General features: G+C 41.8%; 1 protein-coding gene across 3 annotated transcripts; it reads right to left on the reverse strand.

Annotated features, from left to right (window-relative positions):
- Positions 1-151: 151 nt before the first annotated feature.
- On the reverse strand, positions 152-23,474 carry LOC139556628 (protein lin-9 homolog). Of its 3 annotated transcripts, XM_071370814.1 has the most exons (14): positions 23,372-23,474; positions 15,078-15,163; positions 12,605-12,712; positions 8,345-8,475; positions 8,137-8,262; positions 3,391-3,548; positions 3,058-3,191; positions 2,628-2,753; positions 2,347-2,448; positions 2,174-2,254; positions 1,914-2,039; positions 1,429-1,611; positions 1,250-1,347; positions 152-1,088 (listed from the first exon to the last, which is right to left on the reverse strand). In XM_071370814.1, exons 1-14 carry the CDS (start codon positions 23,400-23,402, stop codon positions 983-985), a joined length of 1,596 nt encoding a protein of 531 aa, XP_071226915.1. In that variant the 5' UTR covers positions 23,403-23,474; the 3' UTR covers positions 152-982. The 3 variants fall into 3 exon arrangements, with proteins under 3 accessions (XP_071226915.1, XP_071226916.1, XP_071226919.1); XM_071370815.1 differs by lacking the exon at positions 15,078-15,163 and having other exon boundaries at positions 23,372-23,463; XM_071370818.1 differs by lacking the exons at positions 12,605-12,712; positions 15,078-15,163 and having other exon boundaries at positions 23,372-23,469.
- Between the last annotated feature and the right edge of the window lie 458 nt (positions 23,475-23,932).

Genomic DNA, 23,932 nt, shown 5'->3' on the forward strand with positions numbered 1-23,932 from the left:
TATAAAGAAACACTTTTTTGTATATTTCCATAAATATTTTAATTGTCTTCGTTTGCAAACATGCAAAATATATACGACATTTAATGTACCAGTGCTGTGTAGTATTTGTTTTACCTATCCTTATCAAATTGTCACAAATGCATGTAATCAGTTTGCTTTGCTATATGTTTAATACAAAATGACAGCAAGGAATATGTACAATTGCCCTGGGGCATTCCCATATACAGATTTACAAAACCAATGGTGAAATGGAGAAATTCTGGTAACAAACTTTACCGACTCAGTTTTGTGTTTGAATTTCGGTTACGTCAGTGATGTAGGCCTGATGTGAGCTTTCAGCAATAGCAATGCCCTGTTTGAGACTGTCAAACCGCCTTTTACAAAAATACAAAAATCTCTTCTCAGTGCACACAAAATTACAAAAGCCATCTTTGAGTATGTTACAGAAAGGTTAACGATAAATCCTAGTAATCATAAAGGTATTTTACATACATCTACAATAAAGAAAATGTACAAAACATTCTTTAGCCTCCCCTGTGCTTACTACCAGTTGAGTAAAGGAACACAAGACATTGACTCAAAGGGAAGCGCCAAATGGTAAATATTGTTATGTCACTCAAAAATAAATAAATATGGATTATTATAGAAACTGCTTAACGTACTGTTTGGCCCTTGAGACTATAGAATCATCTACAACAGGAAATTTTGACATTAAAAAATTTCAGTTTTCATTATAGTAAGCAAATAATTTTCAAAGACATCCACAATAAAAGTGGATGACAGACTGATAAACATCAGGATATTTCCCCACAACCTAAAAAATACATTGATCCAGATCATTTCAGTGGGGCCTTTTTTGGAGGGAAGTTAGGGGATCCACAAAGGACATCTTTTCTTTCAGTCATTCGAGATGGTGTGTGTGTATGTTCCACTTAGTTGGTGCTGACCAGTCTGCTCTCTGTGTGTGGTAATGATGCCGGCTTCAGACCGTGTTGGTGTTGTTGGCTGCAAAGGCATGGAGGTTTCCCAGCTGACTCAGGCCACTCTGGATGTGTGCTACGTGGATCTCTACGTTGTTCTGGAAGCAACTGCACAGACAAGACACACATTTTGACCATGTGAACATGCACCTGTCATCTTGGCCATATTTATAGACCTTTCCCTGAAGACTTCTATCACCGCCATATAACTCCCTGCATAGGACAACACATTGGGGCAGAGAATGGGTGTGATATGTAGAGGCACTCACCTGAGGTTGGAGGGGTCTATTGAGCTCTTTATGTCATTCAGAGAGTCCGTCAGTGATTTAAATTCAAAGGAGTTCAGGTCTCCTCCCTCAGCCAGACACTGGAGCGCAAACAAATACATGATCAGGCAAACAAATAACTTGAGCAGGGCTGTGAGGCTGTGAGTGTATCTTACACTAACCTTGATCTGAAGCAACAAGGCGGTGAGGCCTGAGATGAGGCGTGTGAGGCTGGGGTTAGAAACACACTGCTGGTCGTCGCGGAGGGAGTTGGTCTGCTGCACTATCTCCTTGGCCTCTTCCTCACAGTGCTGACGCAGCTCTGTGGGCCGGTCCGCAGGCGCCATGCCCTGATCTGGGGCCAGCTGGAGAGGGCGCAGGGACATACATACTTAGATTCATGTTGTTGCAAAACTGTTCTGGGAGCAGCCGAAGAGAAAGAAGTTCATATAAGCTTTGGAAACAAAAACACATTTTATTTACATTATTATTAAGACGCCCTTTTGCTGATGACAAATCTAAAACGACTATTGATGATGTTTTGCTAGTCTTCGGTATGTCTTCTCACTAAGTACCCTCACAAGAGGCAAGGCTACATGTTACACATCTAGCTGCAAAACGATCAAATATAGCCCATTTATTTGATGAGCCCGAAAGAAGTCGTCACCTCGCAGCAGAACTGCTGGACCTCGTGCAGCACCTTGTTCAGGTCCTTATTGAGCTGCTCCAGCTCCAGTACTGTGGTGGCATAACGCTTCTGGAACTCCAGGCCTATAGGCATTGAGTGTGACTTCTACAAAGACAAACAACACACACATCAATGTCAAGTGGTATACATTTACTTTTTGTCACTTATTTCCAATTTATTTGACTGAATATACTATATATTCTGTTATAATATTGTTATAGAATTATCTATGACCATACCAGTTTTTCAGCCTCTGAGTTCATATCTTTCAAGTGCTTGATGTGTTCCTTCTTGATCATAAGGATCTTGGAAAGCCTCGTCTATGAGACAGAGGAGAGGGAGAGATTTTAGTGGGACATATTTACACTATGATACATGATCCTAGAGGCAAAGCCAAGACAGGAACACTCACCACTTGAACGAGGAACTTGACAGGGAATCCGCCGAGTGTGTCCCCTTCCGCTCCGGAGAGTTTTCTTTTCCATGGAGACTGGCCGATGAGGGGGTCGTTGTCCTGTCACAGGAATTGACGCGTCAATTCCAAATAAACAAAACAATATTCAATTTAAGTCTCCGTCATAATCATCTTATAGCAATAGAAGTACATGAAGCGCTCACCGTAATCTCACATGATCACAAATAAAACTGGAAAGGCAACTATAATGTGCACTGAAGCCCTTGTTTCATGCTTACCATGAGGACGGGTGTGGTGGCAGAGGGGTACGTTTCCCTAGGTGGGGTCATGAAGTTCTGGAAGCGGGAGGGTCTCTGTTTCTGGGCAAAGGCTGAGATGGGCATGGTCTCGTTAGGCTCGTTACTCTGGAGGGGGAAGAAACACAACAGATATTTTAAATAAACTCTAGCTGGTAATGCAATAAATCACCATGGTATTGGCAATATCTTGTACATTTTCCCTCCCTTGTTGCTGATTTTCCGAAAGCATATGAGCGTGATCGAGGAAGAAAAATGTATCGTCTTCTAGGTTGGTAATGCTTTCTTGGGGTTTGGACAGAACTGCTAGTGATGGCCAAAGACTTATGTGTTCGTGATGTCTGATGAGGTTAGAATCCCAGTTCTAACATATCAATGCTGAATGAGTGTTATGAAGGCTAGGCAGGCATACCAACACTTCGTAGTCAGGCACAGTGTGTGTGCCCAGCCTATTCTGGTCAAAGGTCACACGGTAAGTGGCAGCGCCTGTATCCACAGCATCAATCTGCCCAGTGAACAGGCCGTCATGGACTCCCCTGAGACATGCTGGAATACACACAGACATTATCAATACTCAAAGCTGGCTGCACATACAAAAACGAGGAAATCTAATCTGGAGATATTTGCAGGTGACTTTGGCTACAGGTTTGTGGATATTTTACCAGTGACTATGATAGCTACTTCTAGGGTAAGGGCTGCTGATATTTAACAAGTCACTTTGGTTGCCATGACAACAGTGTTGTACCAGTGACTTTGGTTCCTATGACGAGCGGCAGGGGAATCTCATCAGGGAGGTCTTTGCAGTGTGACACGTCGGCAAGCTTCCTCTGCTGCAGCAGACGCATCTTCTGCCTCTTCTGTCTCAGTGCAGTCCGCTCCTCCGAAAAGAATGCAGACGAACACCTAGAGGGGAACATTTAAGTTAATTTCATTATCTACACACAGTATTGCATAAATGGAATGGCTGCCGATATTGCATTCGTGGGAGCATGTGCATGGTTAGGCTCCGTATCCATGATCTTGTGCTAATTCATGCATTGGTTGTTACGTCCTGTATCATCTGCACATAGTCGTTATGGCATGGTTGCTATTATTGCTATTGCCAATAGCACACGATGTTGTGGTGACAGATGCCAACACTATCTACCCCTTCAATAGCATCTGCTTGGAGCATCGCAGTACGATGGCACACATTTTTGGGATAGTGGTAAGCAAGGTTACGTGCATTATCATGCATGCTTGTACATGGTGCATATGCAAGGCATCTAATACCCTGATGCAGCTCACACTGCTAGTCATTTTAGTGGAGCGTGACTCATATCTACCACCATTGTGCTGGCCCAAATGCTGCGGGCCGCTACACACACTGTTCAGCAGTCGAGCAGCGTAATATCTTGTGCTACTCGGATAGCGTAAGTCTGTCGTCGGCTAAACTTTTCTGGGTCTTTCCATCATTAAGAATATATTCACAGAAGTACAGCTTCATTTGAAATAGTTACTACTGCCTAACCCAAACCATAAGCTTTCTTCCTCAGATTTCAAGTTATCACCGTGTACCTTAGTGGGGAAGCTGACGCTTTACAGCTGTGAGATGACCAATCAAGGCTTGCTATATTTTCAGCTGTGTTGGATGAGCAGTAGATACTAGCATTACCTAGCATGCGGTTGGCTTGCTAAACACCCATATGGCGATTAGCTGTTAGCGATCAAGCAATATCCAAATAACTTCACAGATCTTCATTGTAAAGGGTTTAAACACCGTTTCCCATGCTTGTTCAAGGAACCATAAGCAACTAATGAACATGAACCTGTGGAACGGTCGTTGAGACACTAACAGCTTACAGACGGTAGGCAATTAAGGTCACAATTCTGAAAACTCGGGACACTAGAGAGGCCTTTCTACTGACTCTGAAAAACATCAAAATAAAGATGCCTAGAGTCCCTGCTCATCTGGGAGAACGTGCCTTAGGCATGCTGCAAGGAGGCATGAGGACTGCAGATGTGGCCAGGGCAATACTTTGTAATGTCCGTACTGTGAGACGCGCAAGACAGCGCTACAGGGAGACAGGACGGACAGCTGATTGTCCTCGCAGTGGCAGACCACATGTAACAACAACAACCGCACAGGATTGGTACATCAGAACATCACACCTGCGGGACAGGTACAAGATGGCAACAACAACTGCCCGAGTTACACCAGGAACGCACAATCCCTCCATCAGTGCTCAGGCAGGCCTACAAGCCCTATTGCGGACAGTTGTAAGGCAGGTCCTCACCAGCAACGTCGCCGCCCATGGGCATAAACCCACCGCTCTTCACTGACGAGTCAGGGTTTTGTCCCACCAGGGGTGATGGTCGGATTTGCATTTATCGTCAAAGGAATGAGCGTTACACCGAGGCCTGTACTCTGGAGCGGGATTGATTTGGAGGTGGAGGGTCCGTCATGGTATGGGCGGTGTGTCACAGCATCATCGGACTGAGCTTGTTGTCATTGCAGGACATCTCAACGCTGTGCGTTACAGGGAAGACATCATCCCACCTCACGTGGTAATCTTTCTGCAAGCTCATCCTGACATGACCCTCCAGCATGACAATGCCACCAGCCATACTGCTCGTTCTGTGCGTGATTTCCTGCAAGACAGGAATGTCAGTGTTCTGCCATGGCCAGCGAAGAGCCCGGATCTCAATCCCATTGAGCACGTCTGGGACCTGAGGGTGGGTGAGGGCTAGAGGTCGACCGATTAATCGGAATGGCCGATTTCAAGTTTTCATAACAATCGGAAATCTGTATTTTTGGACACACCCCCAAAAAAATTTGGGGTTGTTTTTTTTACACCTTTATTTAACTAAGCAAGTCAGTTAAGAACACATTCTTATTTTCAACGACAGCCTAGGAACGGTGGGTTAACTGCCTTGTTCAGTGGCAGAATGACAGATTTTTACCTTGTCAGCTCGGGGATTCAATCTTGCAACCTTACAGTTAACTAGTCCAACGCTCTAACCACCTGATTACATTGCACTCCACGAGGAGACTGCCTGTTACGCGAATGCAGTAAGAAGCCACGGTAAGTTGCTAGCTAGCATTAAACTTATCTTATAAAAAACAATCAATCATAATCACTAGTTAACTACACATGGTTGATGATATTACTAGTTTATCTAGCGTGTCCTGCGTTGCATATAATGGATGCGGTGCGTATTCGCGAAAAAGGACTGTCGTTGCTCCAATGTGTACCTAACCATAAACATCAATGCATTTCTTAAAATCAATACACAGAAGTATATATTTTTAAACCTGCATATTTAGCTAAAAGAAATCCAGGTTAGCAGGCAATATTAACCAGGTGAAATTGTGTCACTTCTCTTGCGTTCATTGCACGCAGTCAGTGTATATGCAACAGTTTGGGCCGCCTAATTTGCCAGAACTTTACGTAATCATGACATAACATTGAAGGTTGTGCAATGTAACAGGAATATTTAGACTTATGGATGCCACCCGTTAGATAAAATACGGAACGGTTCCGTATTTCACTGAAAGAATAAACGTCTTGTTTTCGAGATGATAGTTTCTGGATTCGACCATATTAATGACCTAAGGCTCAAATTTCTGTGTGTTATTATGTTATAATTAAGTCTATGATTTGATAGAGCAGTCTGACTGAGCGATGGTAGGCACCAGCAGGCTCGTAAGCATTCATTCAAACAGCACTTCCGTGCGTTTAGCCAGCAGCTCTTCGCTGTGCTTCAAGCATTGAGCCGTTTATGACTTCAAGCCTATCAACTCCCGAGATTAGGCTGGTGTAACCGATGTGAAATGGCTAGCTAGTTAGTGGGGTGCGCGCTAATAGCGTTTCAAACGTCACTCGCTCTGAGACTTGGAGTGGTTGTTCCCCTTTTTTTACCGCTTTTTCTCCCCAATGTCGTGGTATCCAATTGGTAGTTACAGTCTTGTCTCATCGCTGCAACTCCCGTACGGACCCGGGAGAGGCGAAGGTCGAGAGCCATGCGTCCTCCGAAACACAACCCAACCAAGCCGCACTGCTTCTTGACACAATGCCCACTTAACTCTGTGAGAGTGAGCTTCTGAGGAGGCTAATCAGCCGTGTCGACGCTCCCATCGTGGGTAGGAGGGCCGTGTAGACAACCGGTGACTTGAAAAGAAAACCTGGGTGGTCCTGCTTGAATTCACCTTCCTAGATACAGTAATCAACCGTAGCATTGATTGTTAAGAGGTTCCTTTGTCTTCCTCAAATTCGTGTTGCATTTCGCGGCTGCAGGGCATGGTCAACTTAGTCTGATATGTAAATTCTTAGCGCACATGTTTTATAACCTCGGGTCAAAAGGGGCATTTCCGTCTTTATGACATGCTCTCTGGGTTCCCTGGCGCGTAGCTAGTTACAAGGCAAGGAATTAGAACTTACTATGATCTCGTTTAGACAACTAAAATCAGTTCTCTTTGATATGGATATTTTCTACACAACAAAAAGAATGTAAACATCATATACATGATAACTCTTCATTTAAGTTAATGACATCACAAAAATCGACATTCATTTTCATATTCCATCCATGATTGTTTTACCACCATTTTGGCTGAAATATAATGTCCAAAAGTCAATTTATTTGATGTTCTGGAGTTTTGGGCTGTAAACTCTTCCTAAGGCACACAGACATTCCAGTCTCACGTTACAGACCAGAAGGGAGTTGGCTGCTGCCTTAAAATGTACGATGGGCGTGAGGTCATAAACCCCCCGACCAATCACTCTATACCTCACCCCCTGTACGGGAGGAAGAGATCTCTCTGTAGAACCATGATCCACTGTAACCTGATCCTCATAGGCCAGTCAGGACACAGCCTTGTAATGGTAGAATGACTTAGCTGGATCATTTGATAATATCTAAACAGTGCTTTCTGCCGTAGCTACACAGTAGTCTGGTTCTGCTGTTTTGGGGGATTGGTATAGCTTACCACACTCACTGCTTGTAGTTAATTGTATATATTGATGCTGAAGGAGCAGAGCCTATATCGCCAAGACCTGCATTATTCAATAAATGGTTAAACATGTTTCTATGTGGTGTTTCCTTTCTGAAATAAGATGTATCATTGGTGGCTAGGGATCAGTGTTTTCCACAAGTACATAACCAGCCAGGCCACCCGGGTTACATTTTTTAGCAGAAGGAGCTCTATTTTGGTGGCCTCTGGTACATTCTAATGCCTTGATTCCATCTGAAATACACAGCAAAATGATTGAATACTTTATCAAGTTTACCTCCCAGATTGGATACATTAGTAGTGGTATTGTGTAGAAAGACATGACTTTACAATTTAAATGACAGAAAATGTATGAACTTAGTGTATTTTTTGTTGTTTTAGACATGGTCTAGGCCTATATGATCAGGACAATGTTCTATGTAAGAGAGCTTTGAAATAAAAATCTGATTTGGAGGGCCAGGCTTTGAAAAGAAAATATGCTGTAATAATAAACAATACCGTCTGGGTTTTCCCATCAGTCTCCTGATTGTCCCCCACTCCACACGGATCAACTTCCTGGTCTTCAGGTTAGGAAAGGACTCTTTCAGACACAGGCAGAAGTCATTGTCCCCTTCAAATAAAGGTCTGGAAGGAGAAAAAGTTGGCAGAGCTCAATGGAATAAAGAACTTAGAATAACTCACTGTGAAAGTATGTAATACAGCTTACCTGTCTATGTTAGAGTAAAACCACTCGTAGATGCACCATTTGTGTGCTTTAGGCAGTTTGAGGAGGTTTCTCAATCGCTGACGGATTCTCTGAGACACTTTCTTATCTGGGGTTGTCACAGCAGTAAACTTCTACAAGAAAACATACCAAACAAATTAACAAGAATTAAGTTAGAGACATCTAGGTTAATCAGATCCTGACAAGTTGATAAATGATAGGCAATGATTCACATTACTTCTTTATGATGTAAAAATATATGCAAATATACTAAAATGGTGTTGGAGAAGGCAGACGTTTTACGTGTTCAACCGATTGTGTTTTTTGGGTCGTTTATTTGCACATTATTTTACTTATTTTGTACAGTTGAAGTCGGAAGTTTACATACACCTTAGCCAAATACATTTAAACTCAGTTTCACAACTCCTGACATTTAATCCTAGTAAAAATGTCCTGTCTTAGGTCAGTTAAGATCACCATTTTATTTTAAGAACGTGAAATGTCAGAATAATAGTAGAGAGAATGATTTATTTCAACTTTTATCACATTCCCAGTGGGTCAGAAGTTAACACACTCAATAAGTATTTGGTAGCATTGCATTTAAATAGTTTAACTTGGGTCAAACATTTCAGGTAGCCTTCCACAAGCTTCACACAATAAGTTGGGTGAATTTTGGCCAATTCCTGCTGACAGAGCTAGTGTAACTGAGTCAGGTTTGTAGGCCTCCTTGCTCACACAAGCTTTTTCAGGTCTCCCCACACATTTTCTATAGGATTGAGGTCAGGGCTTTGTGATGGCCACTTCAATACCTTGACTTTGTTGTCCTTAAGCCATTTTGCCACAACTTTGGAAGTATGCTTGGGGTCATTGTCCATTTGGAAGACCCATTTGCAACCAAGCTCTAACTTCCTGACTGATGTCTTGAGATGTTGCTTCAATATATCCACATAATTTTCCTCATCATGATGCTATCTATTTTGTTTAGTGCCTCATGATGCTGCCACCCCCGTGCTTCACGGTTGGGATGGTGTTCTTCGGTTTGCAAGCATCCCCCACTTTCCTCCAAACATAACGATAGTCATTATGGCCAAACAGTTCTATTTTTGTTTCATCAGACCAGAGGACATTTCTCCAAAAAGTACAATCTTTGTCCCCATGTGCAGTTGCAAATCGTAGTCTCGCTTTTTTATGTCGGTTTTGGAGCAGTTGCTTCTTCCATGCTAAGCAGCCTTTCAGGTTATGTCGATATAGGACTCCTTTTACTTTGGATAAAGATACTTTTGTACCCGTTTCCTCTAGCATCTTCACAAGGTCCTTTGCTGTTGTTCTGGGATTGATTTGCACTTTTCGCACCAAGGTATGTTCATCTCTAGGAGACAGCACGCTTCTCCTTCCTGAGCGGTATGACGGCTGCGGGGTCCCATGGTGTTTATACTTGCGTACTATTGTTTGAACAGATTAACGTGGTACCTTCAGGAATTTGGAAATTGCTCCCAAGGATGAAGCAGACTTGTGGTGGTCTACAATTATTTCAGGTAATCAGGTCTTGGCTGATTTGTTTTGATTGTCCCATGATGTCAAGCAAAGAGGCACTGAGTTTGAACGTAGGCCTTGAAAAACATCCACAGGTACACCTCCAATTGACTCAAATGATGTCAATTAGCCTGTCAGAAGCTTCTAAAGCCATGACATCATTTTCTGGAATTTTCCAAGCACAGTCAACTTAGTGTATGTAAACTTCTGACCCACTGGAATTGTGATACAGTGAATTATAAGTGAAATAATCTGCCTGTAAACAATTGTTGGAAAAATGACTTGTGTCATGCACAAAGTACATGTCCTAACCGACTTGCCAAAACTATAGTTTGTTAACAAGAAATTTGTGGAGTGGTTGAAAAACCGAGTTTAAATGACTCCAACCTAAGTGTATGTAATCTTCCGACTTCAACTGTACATAATGTTGCCGCTACCGTCTCTTATGACCGAAAATAACTTCTGGACATCAGGATTGTGATTTCTGCCAGTCCGTGGTGAGTAACCTTTTTTCCCCTTTAACGAGCCTGACGTGAATGATATACTGCGTTCTCTGAACAGGCACAGATCCCCGTGATTTGCGTGAAGAGGTGGAGAAATAGGGGCCAAATGGTTGGCTGCCTTCTGAGTAATCGTAGGCGATCAAAAAACCTTCCTTCCATTTTGATAACAATCTTTGGAGAATAAAATCAATGACCTACGCACAAGATTAAAATACCAACAGGACATTAAAAACTATAATATCTTATGCTTCACGGATTCGTGGCTGAACGGCGACATTATCAACATACAGCTGGCTGGTTATACGCTGTACCGGCTGGATAGAAGAGGCGTTTGGTAAGACAAGGGGCGGCGGACTATGTATTTTGCTCGCCTGAGGTAGAGTATCTCATAAGCTGTAGACCACATTATCTGTATTTTTCATAGCTGTTTACATACCACCACAGTCAAAGGCTGGCACCAAGACAGCATTGAATGAGCTGTATTCCGCCATAAGCAAACAAGAAAATGCTCACCCAGAGGCGGCACTCCTAGAAGCCGGGGACTTTAACACAGGGAAACTTAAATCCGTATTACCAAATTTCTACCAGCATGTCAAATGTGCAACCAGAGGAAAAACATTCTGGACAACCTTCACTCCAAACACAGACGCATACAAAGCTCTCCCTCGCCCTCCATTTGGCAAATCTGAAAATAATTATATCCTCCTGATTACAAGCAAAAATTAAAGCAGGAAGCACCAGTGACTAGATCAATAAAAAAGTGGTCAGATGAGGCAGATGCTAAGCTACAGGAATGTTTTGCTAGCACAGACTGGAATATGTGCCGGGATTCCTCCGATGGCATTGAGGAGTACACAACAGTCACTGGCTTCATCAATAAGTGCATCGATGACGTCCTCCCCACAGTCACCGTACGTACATACTCCAACCAGAAGCCATGTATTACATGCAACATCCGCACTGAGCTAAAGGCTAGAGCTGCCGCTTTCAAGGAGCGGGACTCTAACCAGGAAGCTAATAAGAAATCTTGATATGCCCTCCGACGAACCATCGAACAGGCAAAGAATCAATACAGGACTAAAATCGAATCGTACTACACCGACTGACACTCGTCGGATGTGGCAGGGCTTGCAAATCATTAGACTACAAAGGGAAGCACAGCCGAGAGCCGCCCAGTGACACGAGCCTACAAGACGAGTAAGGGTGTGATCACACTCTCCGAAGCCGATGTGAGTAAGACTTTCAAACAGGTCAACATTCACAAGGCCGCAGGGCCAGACGGATTACCAGGACTAATACTGCGAGCAAGCGCTGACCAATTGGCAAGTGCCTTCACTGACATTTTTAACCTCTCCCTGTCTGAGTCTGTAATACCAACATGTTTACAGCAGACCACCATAGTGCCTGTGCCCAAGAACACCAATGTAACCTGCCTAAATGACTACCAACCCGTAGCACTCACGTCTGTAGCCATGAAGTGCTTTGAAAGGCTGATCATGGCTCACATTAACACCATTATTCCAGAAAGCCTAGACCCACTCCAATTTGCATACCGACCCAACAGATCCACAGATGATGCAATCTCTACTGCCCTTTCACACCTGGACAAAAGGAACACCTGTGTGAGAATGCTATTCATTGACTACAGCTCAGCGTTCAACACCATAGTGCCCTCAGAGCTCATCACTAAGCTAAGGATCCTGGGACAAAACACCTCCCTCTGCAACTGAATCCTGGACTTCCTGATGAGCCGCTCCCAGGTGGTGAGGGTAGACAGCAACACATCCGCCACGCTGCTCCTCAACACAGGGGCCCCTCAGGGATGCGTGCTCGGTCCCCCCGTTTCTCCCTGTTCACTCACGACTGTACGGCCAGGCACGATTCCAACACCATCATTAAGTTTGCTGATGACACAACAATGGTACCCCTGATCACCGACAACGATGAGACAGCCTATAGGGAGGGAACTCTACCTACATGTACATATTACCTCAACTAACCGGTACCCCCGTGTATAGTCTCGCTATTGTTATTTTACTGCTACTCTTTAATTAATTGTTACTTTTATTACTTATTATTATCCTTCTTTTTTTTTACTGCATTGTTGGTTAGGGGCTCGTAAGTAAGCATTTCACTAAGGTTGATACACCTGTTATATTCGGCGCATGTGACTAATTTGATTTGAAGAGAGATTGCATTGCCCAGCTGTGTGAGCTGGAGCCCTTACCTGGGGCACAGAGGTGACCCTTTGGCTCCTTCTAGGGGATCTGGATGGGAGGCGCTGCTCCTCCTCTTCCCTGAACAGTCTGCTTCTCTTGGAGCTCTGCCCTCCCGGCTGGACACAGGGAGGGCAGGGTCAGCATATAGGTAATAAGTTACCATGTTTTTAAAATGTGCAGATAGATGGGGTAGGAAAGTTTAATAAGCAAAACTAAGATGAAACTGGGGAACTGATTTGTTAAAAATACAAATGAAGTGTCAACATGGTAGAATTGATTGTGCAAATCAGACCAATGATGGTTATTTGAACAGAAAGACAAACTGCTCATGGGTAGTAAAAAAACTAAAAGTGATAGTTACATAGTGATATTATTTGATGATTATATAGACAATATCACATTCTTGCGCTAGTTGGCTATTTTTCCTTCATAGCTTGTTCCCCATCTTTTTAAAAAAGATAGCCAATTTGTTTTCAGCACTTTGATTTCCATGACTGATAAAAGTGTTCTCATGGCCATCTTGTCCCTCTGCAGCAGAGATATGGTGAGCAATATGTTTGAAGCATTGAATCGCAATAAAATCACAGCATCAAATTGCAATACATACAGTATACAGTTTTTTACTATTTCCTACATTGTAGAATAACAGTGAAGACATCAAAACTTTGAAATGACATGGAATCATGAGGTAACTTAAAATTATAAATATATTTTTGATTCTTCATAGTAGCCACCCTTTGTCTTGACAGTTTCGCACACTTTTGGCATTCTCTTAACCAGCTTCACCTGGAATGCTTTTCCAACAGTCTTGAAGGAGTTCCCACATATGCTGAGCACTTGTTGGCTGCTTTTCCTTCACTCTGCAGGCCAACTCATCCCAAACCATCTCAATTGGGTTGAGGTCTGGTGATTGTGGAGGCCAGGTCATCTGATGCAGCACTCCATCACTCTCCTTCTTGGTCAAATAGCCATTACACAGCCTAGATGTGTTTTGGGTCATTGTCCTGTTGAAAAACAAATGATAGTGGGACTAAGTGCAATCCAGATGGGATGGCGTATCGCTGCAGAAAAGTGTGGTTGTCATGCTGGTTAAGTGTGCATTGAATTCTAAATAAAAATCAGACAGTGACACCAGCAAAGCACCCCCACACCTCCTCCATGCTTCAAGGTGGGAACTACGCATGCGGAGATCATCCGTTCACCTACTCTGCGTCGCAATTTGTACTCAGACCAAAAGGACAGATTCCCACCGGTCTAATGTCCATTGCAGGTAGCCTAGTGGTTAGCATTGGGCCAGTAATCGAAAGGTTGCTGTATCGAATCACTAAGCTGACAAGGTAAAAATCTATCATTCTGCCCCTGAACAAGGCAGTTAACCCACTGTTCCTCGGTAGGCCGTCATTGTAAATAAGAATTTGTTCTTAACTGACGTGCCTAGTTAGATGAAGGTTAAATAAAAAATTAAAAAATTGCTCATGTTTCTTGGCCCAAGCAAGTCTCTTTTTCTTATTGGTGTCTTTTAGTAGTGGTTTCTTTGCAGCAATTCGACCATGAAGGCCTGATTCACGCAGTCTCCTCTGGACAGTTGATGTTGAGATGCGTCTATACTTGAACTCTGTGAAGCATATATTATAATATTTGGGCTGCAATTTCTGAGGCTGGTAACTAATGAACTTGTCCTCTGCAGCAGAGGTAACTCTGGGTCTTCCTTTCCTGTGGAGGTTCTCATGAGAGCCAGTTTCATCATAGCGCTTGATGGTTTTTGCGACAGCACTTGAAACTTTCAAAGTTCTTGAAATTTTCCGCATTGACTGACCATGTCTTTAAGCAAAGAGAAACGACAGTCCATTACTTTTTTGAGCTGTTCTTGCCATAATATGGACTTGGTATTTTACCAAATAGGGCTATTTTCTGTATACCACCCCTACCTTGTCACAACACAACTGATTGGCTCAAACGCATTGAGGAAATAAAATCCACAAATTAACAAGGCACACCTGTTAATTGAAATGCATTTCAGGTGCATACCTCATGAAGCTGGTTGAGAGAATGCCAAAACTGTGCAAAGCTGTCATCAAGGCAAAGCGTGGCTATTTGAAGAAACTCAAATGTAAAATATATTTTGATTACTACATGATTCCATGTGTGTTATTTCATAGTGTTGATGTCTTCACTATTATTCTACAATGTAGAAAATAGTACACAAAAAAAATAAACTTGAATGAACAGGCGTGTCCAAACTTTTGACTGGACCTGTATATAAATCGTGAGAATCGCAATACATATCGTACCGGCACCAAAGTATTGTGATATCGCATCGTGAGGGCCGTGGCAATTCCCAGCCCAACTCATGGGAAGTGCTGATAAGAGTATCAGTGCCGACTTAATCAATAATGGTTGAATTACCAGAGATAAAATCCATAAGAGCCCTAAAGAGTTCCAAGGCATAGATGGGAGGAAGGGCTACATTGGTCATCTCACCGTTTCCATGGACACCAGGGTGTGTCGTCCTCTCGTGTTGTGAGCTTTTGTTTGCTTCTCATTCAAAGTATTTGACAGACTGCCCTCTGGAAATGTACAACATATGGCGTTATCAATAATAGATTAAACTCACAATACCCTGACAAGTCACAACTGCTCCCTCATTGTTTAGACAGTCTATTTTCCCAAACTTTGAAGTATCCCCCTTTCCCAGTCTCCTTCCTTCATGACCATTGATACAGTGGCTTGCGAAAGTATTCACCCCTTTGGCATTTTTCCTATTTTGTTGCCTTACAACCTGGGATTAAAATAGATTTTTTTGGGGGGGGTTGTATCACTTGATTTACACAACATGCCTACCACTTTGAAGATGCAAAATATTTTTTATTGTAAACAAACAATAAAGACAACAAAAAAATCTGAAAATTTGAGCGTGCATAACTATTCACCCCCCAAAGTCAATACTTTGTAAAGCCACCTTGTGCAGCAAAAACAGCTGCAAGCCTCTTGGGGTATGACTATAAGCTTTGCACATCTAGCCGCTGGGATTTTTGCCCATTCAAGGGAAAAAAAACTGCTCCAGCTCCTTCAAGTTGGATGGGTTCCGCTGTTGTACAGCAATCTTTAAGTCATACAACAGAATCTCAATTGGATTGAGGTCTGGGATTTGAGTAGGCCATTCCAATAGATTAAAATGTTTCCCCTTAAACCACTCAAGCGTTGCTTTAGCAGTATGCTTAGGGTCATTGTCCTACTGGAAGGTGAACCTCCGTCCCAGTCTCAAATCTCTGGAAGATTGAAACACGTTTCCCTCAAGAATTTCCCTGTATTTAGCGCCATCCATCATTCCTTCAATTCTGACCAGTTTTCCAGTCCCCGCAAATGAAAAACATCCCCACAGCAAGATGCTGCCACAACAATTCACTGTGGGAATGGTGTTCTCGGGGTGATGAGAGGTGTTGGGTTTGCGCCAGACATAGCGTTTTCCTCGATGGCCAAAAAGCTCAATTTCAGTCTCATCTGACCAGAGTACCTTCTTCCATATGTTTGGGGAGTCTCCCAACTGCCTTTTGGTGAACACCAAACGTGTTTGCTTATTTTTTTCTTTAAGCAATGGCTTTTTTCTGGCCACTCTTCCATAAAGCCCAGCTCTGTGGAGTGTACGGCTTAAAGTGGTCCTATGGACAGATACTACAATCTCCACTGTGGAGCTTTGCAGCTCCTTCAGGGTTATCTTTGGTCATAGGAACAACGAATTTGTGCATGAGACATGCAGTTTGACTTTTCGAACATCACTGACTTTGTGATTTGACCTCGTTGACCATCAGATGCAGGTACCATCAGTCCAGTAAAATAAAAAAGCTAATAATTTCAATTCATGTTCCACAGTGCCTCACAAGTGCTAAACCAACTGATATATTTCATCAAAGCTCGAGTTTTGAAAAATAATATGGTCTGATTTACAATATTGGCAGGCCAATCATAAACTCAATATGCTGTGATAATGTATTAGGCCTACTGCCCAAACCTCATTCCTACAAAACTGTTTGTGTGAGGTTAAGGTAAAACTGCGAAAGTGATCTTGACTCAGAAAAGGTTGGTGACCACTGGCCTAACACTTTTCGGGCAATTGAAAGGTATCAACAACGTAACCTATGCCTACCTGGTAGAATCACACATACTTGCATTAATCCAGTGGCCATTTGTGTAGAAAACTCCATCACACGTGTGCTACAACACCACTAGACACACAACAGTCTGGATGGTGCGCACCTGAACTAAAAAGGTAACTACACACAAAAAAGACCTCAATGTGGTTTAAGCATTGTTGTTCACTTAGAAAGACAACAAAATTGGATGTTCTATTAAATAGTGATTGGGATTTTTTTTGTCACAACTGGTGTAGACTTCACAGTAAATGCTTGTTTACGAGCCCTTCCCAACATGGCAGAGTTTAAAGATAAAAATAGTAAGGAACAGGAAGAAAATAAAATACACAAGAATGGAGCTATTCATAGTTCATAGTTCACACACACGGACCTTTTCCACATTATTGTGTTGCAGCCTGAATTAAAAATAGTATAAATTAAGATGTTTGTGTCACTGGTCTACACACAATACCCCATAATGTCAAAGTGGAATTTTTTGTTATATTTTTTGTTCTGTTTTGTATATATACATACAGTGGGGAGAACAAGTATTTGACACACTGCCGATTTTGCAGGTTTTCCTACTTACAAAGCATGTAGAGGTCTGTAATTTTTTATCATAGGTACACTTCAACTGTGAGAGACGGAATCTAAAACAAAAATCCAGAAAATCACATTGTATGATTTTTAAGTAATTCATTTGCATTTTATTGCATGACATAAGTATCTTATAAAAAACAATCAATCAATCATAATCACTAGTTAACTACACATGGTTGATGAAACTACTAGTTTATCTAGGGTGTCCTGCGTTGCATGTAATCGATGCGGTGCGTATCGTTGCTCCAATGTGTACCTAACCATAAACATCAATGCATTTCTTAAAATCAATACACAGAAGTATATATTTTTAAACCTGCATATTTAGCTAAAAGAAATCCAGGTTAGCAGGCAATATTAACGAGGTGAAATTGTGTCACTTCTCTTGCGTTCATTGCACGCAGTAAGTGTATATGCTACAATTTGGGCCGCCTATTTTGGCAGAACTTTACATAATTATGACATAACATTGAAGGTTGTACAATGTAACAGGAATATTTAGACTTATGGATGCCACCCGTAAGATAAAATACGGAGCGATTACGTATTTTACTGAAAGAATAAAGGTCTTGTTTTCGAGATGATAGTTTCTGGATTCGACCATATTAATGACCTAAGGCTCATATTTCTGTGTGTTATTATGTAATAACTAAGTCTATGATTTCATAGAGTCGTCTGACTGAGCGGTGGTAGGCACCAGCAGGCTCGTAAGCATTCATTCAAACAGCACTTTCCTGCGTTTTGCCAGAAGCTCTTCGCTGTGCTTCAAGCCTATCAACTCCCGAGATTAGGCTTGTGTAACCGATGTGAAATGGCTAGCTAGTTAGCGGGGTGCGCGCTAATAGCGTTTCAAACGTCACTCGCTCTCAGACTTGGAGTAGTTATTCCCCTTGCTCTGCATGGTTAACGCTGCTTTGAGGGTGGCTGTTGTCGTTGTGTTCCTGGTTCGAGCCCAGGTAGGGGCGAGGACTTGGGATGGAAGCTATACTGTTACACTGGCAATACTAAAGTGCCTATAAGAACATCCAATAGTCAAAGGTATATGAAATACAAATCGTATAGAGAGAAATAGTCCTATAATTCCTATAACAACTACAACCTAAAACTTCTTACCTGGTAATATGGAAGACTCATGCTAAAAGGAACCACCAGCTTTCATATGTTCTCATGTTCTGAGCAAGGAACTTAAACGTTAGCTTTCTTACATGGCACATATTGCACTTCTACTTTCTTCTCCAACACTTTGTTTTTGCATTATTTAAACCAAATTGAACATGTTTCATTATTTATTTGAGAATAAATTGATTTTATTGATGGCTTTTTTTGGTCCTCCAATAATCAGTATCGGCGTTAAAATCATATTCGGTCGACCTCTACTGGTAACTAATGAACTTATGCTCGGCAGCAGATGTAACTCTGCATCTTCATTTCCAGTTTCATCATAGCGCTTGATGGTTTTTGCGATTGCACAAAAATTTGCCGGATTGGCTGACCATGTCTTAAAGTAACGATGGACTGTTGTTTCTCTTTGCTTATTTGAGCTGTTCTTGCCATAATTTGAACTTGGTCTTTTACCAAATAGGGCTATCTTCTGTATACCACCCCGTACCTTGTCACAACACAACTGATTGGCTCAAACGCATTAAGGAAAGAAATTCCACAAATTAACAAGGCAATTAATTGAAATTCATTCTAGGTGACTACCTCATGAAGCTGGTTGAGAAAATGCCAAGAGTGTGCAAAGCTGTCATCAAGGCAAAGGGTGACTACTTTGAAAAAAATTAAATATGAAATATATTTTGATTTGTTTACCACTTCTTTGGTTACTACATGATTCCATATGTGTTATGTCATAGTTTTGATGTCTTCACTATTATCCTACAATGTAAAAAAAAAGAAAAAAAAAAAAGAAAGAAAAACCCTGGAATGAGTAGGTGTATCCAAACTTTTGACTGGTACTGATAGAGATATACATACACATTTTTTATATATATATTTTCCACTAACCCTTCCACCCATTCCCCTACTTGTAGTAAACAATACATAGGCTCCTACATACTATACACATTTTATGGACACAATCTATTTTTACAATAGTTATATTTTATTTGTTTTTAGTCCTGTTCTTCCTCTACCCTCAACCTCATCTATTTGTGATGTCTATACAGTTTGATTTATATTTGCCATATTTTTAACTGCTGTCTCACAAAAGTTCTGAACCTATATACATTTTACGGACACAGTATATTGCTATTAGTCCCACCCTTCAGCTCCATTCAAACCCTTGCCATTTATTTCTTAACACCATCCATATTGGATTTCTATTTCCCATATATTTTTCAACTGTGCCGTTTCAGAAAAGTTCTGAACATTTCTATTCTCCTAGTTTCTACAGATTTTAAATTAAAGATAAACATTTTTGCTAAAAGTATTATATTATTGATCGATTGACTATAACTTTTCAGATCACCCAGTAGTGCTATCTGCAGGGTTAGCTCCAGGTAAATATTGCACAATTCTTCAGCCATTCCTGGACCTGACCAAAAGCAAGCTACATATGGACAGTAACAAAATAAATTATCTAATGACTGTCTCTTCGCAGAAAAATCTGCAGAGCTGGGAAGGTTGTATCCCCATATATATAACATTCTATTGGTTGCAAGAATTTTGTATAATAATTCAAATTGAAAAATTCTACGTTATGCGTATCAGTTCATAAACCATGTAATGTTTATATCGAAAATATCTACCCAACTATTTTTGCAATCTATATGGCACAGCTGTCAATTTTTTGGGCCTTAAATGAAACTGGTATACTTTATCACAATTTTGGTCTTTAATGCAGGGCAGACAAGTTCCTTATTTTTCCCCCAACTATTAAATCCAGTTTTTAGATGTTAACCCCCGCACCAAATTAAAATCTAATATGGATGGCATTGTTTTGTTCTGGCTTTGCACACACACACACACACATTTCCCCTACTTCCCATCCGGGGCAGCATGCAGGCCAATTTGCAAGGCTTATTAGCTATACAAACAGTTGTGAAACACAGAAAGGTGTGTGCGCAAAGTAGAGCTGGGCGATATGGACAACAAAAAATGTGTCCAGTTTGAGTGTTTGTTGCAGCTCGTTCCAGTCACTAGCTGCAGCGAACTAAATAGACGAGCGACTCAGAGATGTGTGCGCTTTGGGGACCTTTAACAGAATGTGATTGGCAGAACGGGTGTTGTATGTGGAGTTTGAGGGCTGCAGTAGATATCTCATAGAACTGCAATACGTAACTTTTTGGGCGACCTGACCAAATTCACATCGAAATGTGAGTTATAGATCTGTCATTCTTATTGAAAGCAAGTCTAAGAAGCAGTAGATCTGTTCTGTGTGCGCTATTATTCACTATGCACCGCAGTGTTCTAGAATATTGAACCACTGGCTTACATACTTTTTGAATTCTCAGCCCAGCTGAAAGAATTTCTCCAACTTTCAACACATTCAAATTAATAGGTTGAGAATTGTGGGGAGGTGCGCAGATGGTAGTCTCAGAGCCTCGTAGCTATGTCACAATGGAACTTCGGAGTCAGAGTCTGTGGACTATGATTTACACTTTAGCCCAGGGACATCTGTATGCAAATACTAAAAGTGTTGTGACACAAAACAATGCTTATTGGAGAGAATGTCATCTTTATTAACCCAAGTAAGGGTCAACTATTGAGAAAGGCTACCTTGAACAGACAAAGGTAGATACAGATGGAAAGAATAGCAGGTCCTCTGATAGATTGTAGAGTTAAATTATAATGTTTGTTAAAGAGGCAATCTGCAGTCAAACATCAATTTTTGGGACTTAATTATATTTACCCATCAATTATTGAATATAACTTATAAATGCCTCATGAGCTAACTGTCTTACCCCCATTAGAACCCAAAATATATGCCTGTTTTAATGCAACATTTGTAAACATAGTAAATGTACAAAACAAAAACATGTATTGCCCGAGTACAAAAGTTGCTTAAAACTATTATTTTTATATCATGGATGGTCATTCCTTGCATCCATAGCTAGCTCTATGAATTTGAGATTTTATATTTATTTTACCTTTATTTCTTTAAAAAAAATGTTTATCCCATTTTCTCCCCAATTTTCGTGGTATCCAATCGCTAGTAATTACTATCTCGTCTCATCGCTACAACTCCCGTACGGGCTCGGGAGAGACGAAGGTCGAAAGCCATGCGTCCTCCGAAGCACCACCCAACCAAGCCGCACTGCTTCTTAACACAGCGCGCCTCCAACCCGGAAGCCAGCTGCACCAATGTGTCGGAGGAAACACTGTGTACCTGGCCCCCTTGGTTAGCGCGCCCTGCGCCCGGCCCGCCACAGGAGTCGCTGGAGCGCGATGAGACAAGGATATCCCTACCGGCCAAACCCTCCCTAACCCGGACGACGCTATGCCAATTGTGCGTCGCCCCACGGACCTCCCGGTCGCGGCCGGCTGCGACAGAGCCTGGGCGCGAACCCAGAGACTCTGGTGGCGCAGCTAGCACTGCGATGCAGTGCCCTAGACCACTGCGCCACCCGGGAGGCCCCTATTTTACCTTTATTTAACTAGGCATGTCAGTTAAGAACAAATTATTATTTACAATGAAGGCCTACCCCGGCCAAACGCTGGGCCAAATTGTGCAGCGCCATTATAACACCGAACCCAAACCGGCTGCGCGCGTGCGCCATCATGCATACATTTATTTTTCCCTCCCACACCAAACGCGATCACGACACGCAGCTTAAAATGTCAAAACAAACTCTGAACCAATGACATTAATTTGGGGACAGGTCGAAAAGCATTAAACATGTATGGCAATTTAGCTAGCTAGCTTGCACTTGCTAGCTAACGTTAATTTGTCCTATTTAGCTAGCTTGATGTTGCTAGCTAATTTGTCCTGGGATATAAACATTGACTTGCTATTTTTCCTTGAAATGCACAAGGACTTCTACTCCGACAATTAATCCACACATCAAACGGCCAACCGAATCGTGGCAGAACACTGACATTCCACTGCTCGGCGCGCGCGAGCAGTGTGGGTGCAATAATTGAATAACATGGATTTCTAAATGTATTTTGCGACGCTCGCGCACGCGTCCGGTCTGGTCAGCATGTTGGTACTCCCAATCACAACCGGATGTGATAGTCTGGATTCGAAACAGGGACTGTAGTGATGCACTGAGATGCAGTGCCTTAGACCACTGAGCCAATCAGGAGCCCACAAAATAGTTGACACAGTCCACCCCATCCCTCAGCATTTTACCAAACACGGGCAGGGAATTTGCTTTGCTATTGTTCAACTGCAGATATACCCTCTAAATAATACCTAGGAAACTGGCAGTCATTGTGGCTTGGACAGGTTACCAGAAAAATATGTCAGATGACAGCAAGCCAACACAGTATGACGCCTCACATCACCCACTAGACAGCTGTTCTGTCAGTGTCTTCAGATAAGACTGCTGAATAGGCGGTTTGTTTATAGATGATAGCAGCAAGAAACCTAACTATATATTTTAGGGAGCAGTGGATAATGTAAGCAACTAGCTAACTAAATGTGTTATTACAACAACAGTAAGCTAGACCTCTCATCGTGGTTGGGTAATTATTATCCCATAATTTAGCGTTAGTTACACCCTTGGCTCAAAAATGTGAGTGGATAAAAATTCAGAATTGAACAAAACAAAACTCAGCTAGCTAACATTAGCTAGTTTAGTCATTAGCTAACGGACTACAAGGTTGCTATACTTTAACTAGCCATTATGACCATCGCCTAATTATGTTTAGTGTAGTTAGCTAACGTTAGCAGATAACTAGCTAGCTAACCTTAGTAACTAACAAGCATTAGCTCACTAGCTAGCTTTTGAGTCTAGAAATCGGGAGCTTACAAACACTTCATGGGGGGGTGCGACAAGTATTCAGTGAATAATAACCTACCAGGTTTTAAACAACAAATTACCTCACAGAATGGCATTGGTAGCTTAAACGTGTTGTAAAATTCGTGTTATTACTTACTCTCATCTAACAGCTGGTCCATCTCCGCCATCTTGAATTAGCCGCGCCGCTTTTTCAAAGATGTATTGTCAAGATGCATTCTGGGACAGAGGGTGTCTGGAGCATACAGCTAACTCAGCGGTCATCTTTATAATAAACCAGTACAATATTATTTTCAGGTATATAGTTTATGGAAAGCGATGTTCAAATTGGGTTACAATGAAATTAATGTATTTAGCTATAGTTGTATAGATCTTTGAGAAGACTGGAACAGACCTCAAACGTCCTGTCTGAAGGGGGAAAAAATACTCCAATGATCCTTGTTGTATAATTCATCCAGACAAATAATAAGACAAAAATACATTAATGAGAGTGGTGTTTAAATTGTCTGACCACGCAGAGAATCTCCCCTTGTGTCACCCCCAAATGACAGACATGCAGTAAGTGGGCCACCTGGGGATGTTTGACATATTAGGTGTAGACATTAATTCTCCAGACATACTGTACATGTAACCCCAGAGGTTATCATTAAATCATGACAAGATTGATATAACACCAACAATCACTCCAAGTAAATCATTT

Source organism: Salvelinus alpinus, chromosome 27, assembly GCF_045679555.1.
Source record: "Salvelinus alpinus chromosome 27, SLU_Salpinus.1, whole genome shotgun sequence".
NCBI lineage: Eukaryota > Metazoa > Chordata > Actinopteri > Salmoniformes > Salmonidae > Salvelinus > Salvelinus alpinus.